This window comes from Mastacembelus armatus, chromosome 19 (genome assembly GCF_900324485.2).
Source record: "Mastacembelus armatus chromosome 19, fMasArm1.2, whole genome shotgun sequence".
Lineage (NCBI taxonomy): Eukaryota > Metazoa > Chordata > Actinopteri > Synbranchiformes > Mastacembelidae > Mastacembelus > Mastacembelus armatus.
In genome coordinates, this window is record NC_046651.1 from 9,396,144 (window position 1) to 9,407,848 (window position 11,705).

The 11,705-nt window shown below is 39.2% G+C and overlaps 1 protein-coding gene across 1 annotated transcript; it reads left to right on the plus strand.

The window, feature by feature from the left end:
* Window positions 1–4,463: 4,463 nt before the first annotated feature.
* LOC113136024 (vesicular glutamate transporter 1-like) lies at window positions 4,464–10,206 on the plus strand (the record flags this gene model as incomplete). Its single annotated transcript, XM_026316472.1, has 12 exons — window positions 4,464–4,727; window positions 4,854–4,972; window positions 5,070–5,184; window positions 5,270–5,357; window positions 5,606–5,692; window positions 6,208–6,344; window positions 6,895–7,044; window positions 7,184–7,316; window positions 7,901–8,011; window positions 8,157–8,284; window positions 8,854–8,923; window positions 9,131–10,206. Coding segments are annotated over 12 exons (1,692 nt in total), but the record flags the coding sequence as incomplete, so codon positions are not given.
* Window positions 10,207–11,705: the final 1,499 nt, after the last annotated feature.

Genomic DNA, 11,705 nt, shown 5'->3' on the forward strand with positions numbered 1-11,705 from the left:
GACAGGAAACCTGGGGTTAAGGTGTCTGGTCATCAAAGTAAAATCAAGATATTTTTATGAGCGAGTGAGAAACACCAAGTGGAGGGAGTAGAGGGGAAGACGGTGCGCTCAGGCGGGAGCGCGTAAAGATTGCGCATTGATCGGACCGTGGATTCGTGAGGATGGAGATCCGGCCGGACAGGTTTAAGGCCGTTGCAGCCAAGACTCTCGGGAAAATATACGGGTATGTAAAATCCCTTTGGAGAAAACCACTTCACTCTCGTGTTAAAACATGAAAAGTTGATTTTTTTGCAATGAAATCGCTACTAATGGCTGTTTTTACTTTGTGGTTTTAATGTGAGGATTTCTCTTAAAACAGAAGCAAACTGCTCACGTTAAGATCAAGACACTCAGTGACCCGGATTAGTGAGGGTTGTGTGACCTGGCACAACATCTGTCTCTGTACAGGATACTGAATAATAGCGATCACATAATAAATGTGCACACATGTATACACTTTAAAATGGCTTTAAAGGGCAAATAATGGGTGATAAAAAAAAAGTTGCCAATATCTTCTGTGAGCGCTCAGATGCTCTGACATTTAAAATGCGTCTCGCAAAGTCTGTTTCATGAGTAAATTGTCCTGCTGTGCATCTGAGGAACAAATAAACAGAATTAGGTTTCATTTTAGGCCCAAAGTGTACCATCAGTGTAAGGTGAAGCGTTGGATCGATGGCTGGGATTCATTTCTTCCAGGCTTTTGTGCAACGCTGTTACATTGTCAAATTACAGCTGCAGAGCCGCAGCTTTATGTGGATGTTTATTTGAGGTTTATGACTGAGCAGTCAAACAATGTTTTTTATCATAATAATGTGGTCTATGTGCGCTGTTATTCTGCCACACCTGTCATTATGGAACAGTGAGTTTAGGAAGCCTTCCATTAGCCGCCACTCTAAAGGCTGCAGCTGTTTCCAAAACAAAGAAATGTCTTTTGGAGTGCGGGTTAGACAGCGGTGATGATGGACTGGGGGATATGGACCGAGACAGGAATAGAGATGGACGGGAATCTGACGTTTTCCACGTCATGGGGCATTTTAGAGTCTCAAAACACTTGCGCACTGTGACTTTCTGAGAACTTCCACAGCTCCATCGGCAATAAGCTGCACATTAAAAAAAAAAAAACCTCCCCCAGCGGAGAAAGAGGAGTGTGTCTAGTAACGTATGTCTTAAAGCACTGAGGTATTGATGGACTCTCCGTTCTTTCTCTCGGGATTTGATGTAGCGTCTAAACACTTAAATCCTCTCCAGAAATAGCCTCTCTTCGTCCAAGCTGTCGGCCCACGTAAATCCCTGCAGGCCGTACACCTTGGCCACCTCTCTGCCTCTCTACCCCCCTGTAAGTAGCAGGCTAGCTCGTCATCAAACCCCCCCCCCCCCCCCCCATCCTGCACAGCATCGATGCGGCCATTGGACTCATTGCGCTCTGGATTTCCGTAAAGCGCACGTGGTACCTTTCTTCCGTGCCTAACGCGCACCGACCCGTTCCCCGGTCCTGGTCTCTGCACGCAACGCGACAAGCAGACAGCTCTGCTCATAGATGTGGTGACTCAATGTTTTATTTATTTATTTATTTATTTTATTTATGGTCTTAAACTGTATCCGTCTAAAAGCCTCCACACCTGATGACTTATTATTAGTCATAAGTAGTTGATAACATTTCCTTTCACTTGATCTAATCCCTGAAATATTTCAATGAATGAACTGCCCTCCCTTTAAAACTAAAATCTACAGATATTGACATATTTTTGATCCATAACCTTGTGCTTCGTTTTATATAGTTGGTCAGTGGTTCAAGAGAAGATTATTCTTTTATATTACTAGTACAACCAGTATATTACTAATACAACCAGTAGCCTATATTACTAATACAACCAGTAGCCTATATTACTAATACAACCAGTGTTGGAGGACAGTGTGAAGGTCTTGCTTACTAATGTCATGAAGAACTTTGTAATTTCTTTTTACCCTTTTGACTCAGCTCTGGACTGAGCAGCTCAACTTCCCTGACATTTGTCTTTGGGATATGAATTAACAGCTTATCTAACACGGGGGATGATCACTGAGCAGGATGTGAGTTCAGCCTCGTGAAATATTGTAAAATAACAAATATTAAATAATAAAATTGAGCGTTTTTAAGTTGGTTCACAGTTGGACAGAGACATTTTGCTCACAGTGTGATGAGGCCAAGAGAAAGAAGGTCTGGTAGCTTGTAAGGATTACATCAGATTTTCTTTAACTCGGGGTCAATCATGAAAAGTCACTGCAGCAGAGACTCTATAGTTTATTTTCTTGCATTTTGGCCAAGAAAATAAATTGGTGTTGAAGAAGGAGGGAAACTTGTGAATTGTGTGTGAGGCTATGCGTGAGTCAGGGGAGCTGACAGTAAAAGGCAGGGTTAAAGAAGAAGAAGAGACAGGAAGAATGAAGAGAGAGGCCCACCCAGACAAAAATAGTCCAACAGAGAGCCGGCGATATTAATAATTCAAGATGGAGAATCATTAATACTTGATCAGTGTCGAAGCCTGTTAGAACCTCTGCTTTCAGTAACTAATAGAGCACATATGTTTTTGTAATCGTGTTGCTGTTATTTATCCGTCAGCTTACACTTGGAGGTTTTAGTTGAACCCACTGAGCGGGATGATTGACAGGAACGCAGTCCATCTCTAGAGTCTTGTTGTTACTTGATGCATTATTTTATTTACAGGAAGTACATTTATTGTATAAGGATAAGTTTTGTTGATCAGCTGGTGCTGTTCAGTTGTATATCAGAAATACGATTGTCCTGGTGACACGTTAGAGCTTAAAACATTCTGCTTTAGAAAAACACAAATAAACCTTCATATATATCCAGGCTGTCATGAGTTAAATATGTTTATAGTGCTCTGGCTCATCAACGTGACGCGCACACACAAACAGGATGTCTGGTCCAACAGTGGTCTACAGTGGTTTAAAACTGGTAAGAGAGTCTATGCCACATGTCACGTTCTTATAACAGCTGCTGTCTGGAGCTGATGGTACAGGCTAATGCAGTTTTGACATGTTAGTAGTAACAGTTTAGAGCAATGTTTCAACATGTCATTGAGGATCTACAGAGACCTCCAGTCTCCCATTAACACATGTGGTTGCAGGGTTGGTCTGTGAAGAAATGATATAATGATGCAGAGGAGATTCACGTACCACTGTGATGTATAAAAGAAAGGATGAGACCCATTCAGTCAAACAGAAGCTGCTAACCCAGCACATATGCCAAACAAGTTATCTATCACCTGTTCACTGAAGACATCTAGTTTCATTTCGTTTCATTTTTCACCCTGTGATTGATAAATGTTTGTCATATTCATCGTGTCATAATGTAAATCCTAGCACACAGCAGTGTGAGTGCTCTTCCAGGTAAACATTTTCATCCAAACTATGATGAATGATCGTCTTGACCACTGTGGGAGGACTGTTCCAGCTATAAAATACACCACATAGTCCAAACAAATGACGCCTGTTCAAGCTTTATTCATTAGCGTTGTGGTTTGGTTCCATGCTGCAGGGCTGAAACAGTCATACTTTACTCAAGCACAACAAGCATTGTTGTTAGCAAACAGAGACAATAAGGATATTTGCCTTTAACTGCACCTAGAGATAGATATAGCAGGAATAATAAAATGGAATCAGTTGAACTCGGCGAACTCATGTTATGTTTAAGAGATGATTTACTACATTTAGATACATATTTGATGTTCAGCTGGAAGTTGGCAGAGCTCATGGTTTCTCAGGGTTTCTAAGCATGCCGAAAAACACGTTATAAATAGAAAGGAGAAAAGGGGCCATTTATAGACCAGGATGAGACGACACTGTTGTCTTTGACTCACACTCTAGCTCTCACTATCAGTCAGCTCTTTCAGGAGATGAATGTTTGCACTACAAAAATGCCCAGTATATTAACACCTAAAGAAGACAGAGCTGTGCTTGCAGGGTTACATCAGCAGCCTCTGGTGGCTGTAGGCTGACAGGCACCGGTGCTGACTGTGTCTCATTAAGGCACTGGAGTTTCCAGTCAAACTGACAGTGAGAAATTCTGTCAGAATATTTAGCTCTGTGAGCTTTTATCAAGCCAGTCTGTCAGACTACAACAAGATCAGTTTTCACTGTGCCAACAAGAGCCTGGAAAACCTGGGGCAGCTCACTGACTGACTGCTTCACAACATAGACAGGATAGTTTTTTGTTATTATGGAGGACTCACTAGCTGTTATACTTCCTGTGATTTGGCAAATGTTTTGAGTTGTTCTTTTGCACAATACTACACCTGCCTGTGTGGGGATTTCAGCTCACTGGCATACCCGACAACCACACCATCACAGGCTGACATAAAGGAAAGTATAAAGAGTTTAACATGGAATATTTTTCATTCACTCACCTTTGGGGTTTCTGATCTCTTCTTGACAGAGCTCTTGAGAAGAAGCAGGAAAATGGCGAGACCATTGAGCTGTCGGCAGAGGGCCGGCCGGAGCTCATGGAGGAGAAGGAGTTGCCTGTGGTGGACTGCACGTGCTTTGGACTGCCCAGACGCTACATCATCGCCATCCTTTCTGGTATCGGCTTCTGCATCTCCTTCGGTATCCGATGTAACTTGGGCGTGGCCATCGTCAGCATGGTCAACAGCCACACCATCTTTAGAGACAACAAGGAGGTCATAGTGGTGAGTGGTGATGGTCTAGGATTTGTTCAGTGCCCCTTTCTTCCATTTTAGGGAACTCTTTAGGGTACAACAGTGAAGACTGTGCTCCAAACTTGTCTCAGTTAACTGTCATCTGTGTCCCAGCAGAAAGCTCAGTTTGACTGGGATCCAGAAACAGTGGGAATGATCCATGGATCATTTTTCTGGGGATACATAGTAACCCAGATCCCAGGAGGATTCATCTGTCAGAAATTTGCAGCAAACAGGTCTGTTGCTTCATTGTCCTGTTCTTCTTGTTTGAAGTGCTTCTATACAGTAGAATGGAATGTTAATTTTCTGTCTCTGTTTATTTTTCTTATCCAGAGTGTTTGGCTTTGCTGTTGTGGCCACATCCTGTCTCAACATGCTGATTCCTGCAGCAGCACGGATACACTTTGGCTGTGTTATAATCGTCAGGGTGTTTCAAGGACTTGTGGAGGTGTTTGACACTTCTTTTCAGAAATCATATATTTAAAACAGTTTATCATGGTTTAAATTCTTATTTTTAACTCTTTATCCTGCAGGGGGTTTCATATCCTGCCTGTCATGGTATTTGGGCAAAATGGGCACCACCTCTTGAGAGGAGTCGCCTGGCCACCACAGCCTTCTGTGGTACGTCCTTTGTCACATTTATGTCTGTGACACTCATTATTGTTATTATTATTATTAATATGTATTTGTTGGTTCCAGCTTTTCAATCATGAGGAGTTCCAGATTTTTGTTGCCATATATGACCGTATATAAAATGTCTTTGTGCTTTGGACTGTTGGTCTGACACAAACAAACAATTTAAATAGATAACCTCAGCCAGCAGGAGAGTGTCATGGCAGATTAATTAAAACACATTCCCTTTTCTCCAGGTTCTTATGCTGGTGCTGTGATTGCCATGCCATTAGCTGGAATCCTAGTCCAGTACTCAGGATGGTCATCAGTTTTCTATGTCTATGGTAAGAGACCCTTTACCCTCACGCTGGAGGTAAAGAAAATAAAACATATACCCTTTAACTATTTGTCAACTTATTATTTTTGAGTTTTTAAAGGTTGAACCATTTTGAGACTAAACTACAACTTGGAAAATTACACATTATCTTCTTAATGAAATACAACACAGTGTGATTGTTGCCATAATATGCAGGACAGCAGCTCTACAGTAATACATAAAAACACTGACTTCAGTACTTGTGCAGACAAGGCTGTTGCTCTGCATGGTATATTTTAGCACAGTAAGTTCTGACACATACTGAAACTGAAAGAAACGGCATCAAGGGCAACTCAGGCCAAAAAAACAGAAGAAAGAAAATAGCCATCACCGATTATGTATGAAGTGAACTTTCAAGCCCAGTCTGTACTGAGGCTGCAGCTACAGGCAAAGTTTTTTGCTGCCTGTTCTTTTTGACATTTCTTCCAGGTTTGACACCTGCTCTTGCCTGTTTGCCTATATGTTTTCCTTTACTGCCGACAGGAAGTTTTGGGGTCATGTGGTACTGCTTCTGGATCTTAGTGGCTTATGAGAGTCCAGCAGCCCATCCCACAATCACAGAGGAAGAGAGGAAATACATTGAAGAAAGCATTGGCGATTCAGCCCAACACACAATATCGGTCAGTACAGACGGCACGTTTCCTTAGGTACACTTAATCACTTACTGTACCAAATCAGGTTGGCCCTGCCATTGCATTTCCACTTCCTTCTATTCAGGTAACTAGTTTGCAATCTAAGTCTCTAAGCTGGTACTTTTTATGTATTATTCTAAATGTTAATATGAGAATGAGATCACATGCAGATTTGAACAGTGTAGTGGTCTACTAGCAAAGCCAAGTTAGAGTAGGAAGAAAGTTAAGTAGAACTTAAGGGAGTGTCAAACAATGTTATGTCACAAGCTTTATCACAAATTCTGAAATACCATTAACACGCTATCAACATAAAAGCACAGCAGAAAAAATGAGCTATCAGTGCGCTGCTGCTCACTCATGCATTCAAGCAAAACAATGTACTCCACCCATCACAATGACCTGGACTCTGATGTTTGTTTTTTTCTAAATAAAATCTTAAATAAAAAACAAAACTGGTCAATAATTCAGGTAAACAACTTTACATTTAACATTTCATTATAAAATCTGTGAAATAAACTATGCATTTTTTGGGTTGCAGAAATTCAACACACCATGGAGGGCCTTCTTTACGTCCATGCCAGTGTACGCCATTATTGTGGCTAATTTCTGCAGAAGCTGGACTTTCTACTTGCTCCTCATCAGCCAGCCTGCATATTTTGAAGAGGTGTTTGGTTTTGAGATTAGCAAGGTAACAGAAATAAATATTAGCGGTTTAAAGGTGTTGTAGTGTACCCAGAGCCAAAAGTTTCCAAATATGTAATACCATGACACCGCACAGCCACAGTCACAGTCACAGAAAATCATGCCTCTCTCTCTGTTCCGGCTAGGTGGGCATAGTTTCTGCACTTCCACATCTGGTTATGACCATAATTGTCCCAATCGGTGGTCAGCTCGCCGACCATCTGCGCTCCAACCAAATCATGACCACTACTAATGTCAGAAAACTAATGAACTGCGGAGGTAAGACAGGACCAAATAGAACAGATGGCAGAATTACCCTTACACAAATGAAACACATGGAGGCAGTATTAAAGAGGTATATCAGACTTGCTGAGCCCAGACTGGCTGATCTTTCACATTCAGAAGCCTAAACCAACATACTCACAATCTAACATATAATTTTATCAACTTTTCTAGAGATGATTGACGGGATTTTCCGAGTACTTTCCTTTCAGACTGAAGGTTCAGTCATATCAAAATGAGACTTAATGGTAACCCACCAACTCCAGTATTTAGTGGCATGAAGACATTTACTGCACTGTCAGCAGAATGGTGATTCAGTATAAAGCAGAAGCTCTACTGCTGTCTGCTATTTTTGAACTACATGCGAGAGATCAATAGCAAAATGAAATGGAGAAGTATGTAGTGCACATTTCACTGTGTGGGAAGCTATGTCATTATTAGGGTGAAATGAGGTTATTGCTTAGCCTGCAGAGTTTTATAAAAGGGAGAAAAAAGCAAATCAAAATGGCCATTATTTATTTAGATAAACATATTTTTTTTTACAAACCTCATGCTTTCTTTGTTTCTCTGATATTTCACAGGGTTTGGGATGGAGGCAACCCTGTTGCTTGTGGTGGGTTTCTCTCATACAAAAGGTGTTGCCATTACATTCCTGGTGCTGGCGGTGGGTTTCTCTGGGTTTGCCATTTCAGGTATACTACATAACTGTGATATATGTTTGTCTCTTTTCTTCTGTGGAGTACTAAGTGTGACATCAATAGATTTTGAAGCTCTGATGCTTTATTAAAATTCTGACTAAAATACATGATACTAATAATTTCTATTCTTCCTCATAAGGTTTCAATGTAAACCACCTGGACATTGCACCACGGTATGCTAGTATTCTCATGGGTATCTCCAATGGTGTGGGCACTTTGTCTGGTATGGTTTGCCCACTTATAGTTGGTACCATGACAAAGCACAAGGTGGGAACTGACTCTAAATATCTGTGATTCTCTAGTTCATAAAAACACTTATTTGCTCGGGCAGTGAACATTAACTAAAAATATAACTGTAGAAAGAATCTGATTGTGATTGGATACTGAAAAAATTTACTCCAAAACATTTTTTCTTTTATTTATGTTGTCTGAAGATGTACTGAAGGTTGTTTTTTTTTTGAAGACTAAGTGTGGTAATCTAAATGGTTTAGGTACCCATGACAACAGCAGAAGGGTCACTTCCTCAAATTCTTTTTGAGGAAGTGACCCATTTAGCATTTGCTATGTCCATACAGGCTTATCACTTAAGAGGGACAAATATTGCTTTCATTTGCACTGAGCGGAGCTCAACAGATCAAATGTATCTAGAGTTTAAAAACAATTATAAAAGTCATACAAACCTGTCATGGTGTGATTTAATGTGTGAATACCTTATCTTGAGCTTAATTTCACAATAATAATGGAAAATTTTAATAATAATTGAAAGTTTTTTTTTTCATATTCATCACTTCATATTTATCACTATGTTTTCTTTCTCACCCACCCTTATGTGGTAGACGCGGGAGGAGTGGCAGGGTGTGTTTCTTATTGCATCGCTTGTTCATTATGGAGGTGTTATATTCTATGGTGTGTATATTTTGTTCTGCATTTTCTACCCATTCTTCCAAACTGCATTAAGATGTTATGCAGTGATATGCAGCAAATATGCAGCAATCTATGTGTTGATCATGGAGCAATCAAACAGAAGATTCAGTTAAACATAGTAGATAGTATATTTGTTGTCTGTTATAAGTCTGAATGATCATAGACTTATCTTGTCTGTCTCTGCTACAGGCATTTTCGCTTCTGGAGAGAAGCAAGCTTGGGCTGAGCCAGAACAGCTGAGTGTTGAAAAATGTGGCATCCTGGATGAGGATGAGCTTGCAAATGAGACAGAAGAGCTGTATCGCACGAGCGGTGGGACAGGCTACGGAGCCATGAACCAGGGAGCAGATCCTAATGGAGGTGGGGGTGTGGGAGGAGGACGCTGGGTCTCAGACTGGGACAAAACTGAGGAGTATATACAGCCAGCTGGAACCAATAATTACCTTTATGGAGGAGACGGTGACAGAGAAGTAACATAAAACCAGCAGATCCGCTGAATGTAGCCGTTAGTGCGGAAACAGTACATCTGCAGTGTGAAGGTTCACCTGATTGCATGAAGAACTTTAAAAGTGCGCATTTTATGAAATGCAGGAAGGGACAATTTTCAGCAAGTGTGACTGTATTAATATAACTGAACTGAATTCAAAGAGACTGCACAGTTGAGATAAAGACAATAGTAAATGTAAAATGTGTGTTGTGTGTGACAATTGAAATAGTGTTTTAGTAACCATCAGCCTCCTTGTGATCAGTGGTGGAGAAGGGATGTGTTTTAGGCCTGATGTGGCTTTCTTTGATGTTTATCTATTGCAATAATTGTAGAAATGTCTAAATTAATTGGCAGCATTTGAATTTCATCTTTACAGCTCTCATTTATACTTGAAATGAGATTGAAATTATGAATCTTTGGGCACAGATTGGTCACAAGCACATTTGTGTTGTTGGAGTTTTTCCATGAATAGTTGTAGTGTTTTAATGACACCTAGCAGTGTATGCACCTCTTCTGAAATTAAACTCACCAAAAACATTTCTAAAAACAATGTTTTGTCTTTGATGTGCACACTTTTAAGATAACACATCTTGTGCCAATACATCATAATATTTTGTTCTATAGTACTGGCTGAGTTATTCAGTAGGAAGTAACTGAAGGCCTGCAAATATTATCCTGCACAGCTTTCTATGAATTTTACATAGCTCATACTGACATGTTTAGATGCAGCAATTTGATTTACTCATGCAAAAATGTTTTATATACTAACCCAGTAACCTGTATGCCTACTGACAAAATAAAATAAATACATAAAATAAATTATAAATAAAAATGCCTCATACAGGACTACAACAAATGTCAGAATCCAGGGAAAAAACTATCCTATATTAAGTAGTTCGCACCCACCCCTTTTTCCCCCCAGTCTCTTTGATATTGTTTTTTCAAAATCCAAGATCTGACTTTTGTTTAATTTGTTTAACATGCAAGGTATTTTTCAGTCATGTCATTCTGTGGTATTACTGTTGTATATTTAGGCTATTCATGATCCAAACAAAAACATCTGAAAAGGCATTTTTAAGTCACAATATAAGGTAGGAATCCTAACACCTGCCAGTCTCCAATCTCTGTCACACAAAAGAAACTCAACTGCGGCTGTTATGTGCCAATTTTGTAGCATATTTAAAAAACTGAAAATTTACTGAAACTGTAAGTCACATTTAACCATAAGATACTATACATCGTAATCTGCATTCACTTTATTTTGAAGCTATATTTAATGATCAGTAACCTAAAGATACATTAAAAATAAAAAGCAGATAATAGATAACAAAACGAAAATATTACACTGTAAGAGTATATATGTTTATGTATGTATGAGAAATTCATATTACTTTTGTCAGTAGATGTTGCATCTAGCTACCTGAATTTAAGGATTAGAGTGAAAAAGTATTGTTTTAGGTCATGGGATGATATCACTTTGGCTTCATTTGTAGAGTAATATTAAATATTAGGTTTTTTACTGGTACTTTTTCCTTTCATTTTATTATTAAATGTGTTGTTCTGGATTGTAAACTGCAAAAGTACAGTATCCTTCATATTCATATGGAAAATACTGGCTACAATAAAACCTAGGGAGGATAATTCTTGTATAACAATTATAGATATTCTTGACATTTTATGCTTATGATTTGTTCTGATTTTATATTTTAATATTTGTTATTAGATGGTACATAAACTATCTTGCTTTATATGTTATATGCTACACCTGTTTTTTCTTGTCTGAGCTGCCCTGCTCTCTAAGATTAATAGGCTTATCCTGCCTCCAGTTAGAGAACAAGCCAGAGAGAGAGAATAATATTAGTGATTTCTAATAGTACTGCAGTAAAGCATTCCTGGCAATTTGTCTGTACTTACATTCTGTTACAAGATGTGCAGGGGCAATAAACACAGTGAAAAAACGGACAGAAGAAATCAGGTGGAATCAGAAGAAGGACGGACATAGAGTAAAACAAGCTGTCGATTTAATGGGCCAACATGAGCTTTCTAATGATAAATTCAAATTCATAGCGTGTTAAACAATAGTTTGTACAATATAAAATAATAAAGTTAATACAAAAATAAAAAAGTTAATATTGACACTTAAGTTTTAATTAATTAGCTAGTTCATTCATGAACCTGTTAAAGTTCTATTAAAGCAGGATTTGAATAATGCCACATGGCAACAACCATGATTATTATATATTCCTCTCGATTTTTGGCAACACCCTATGTATAAAT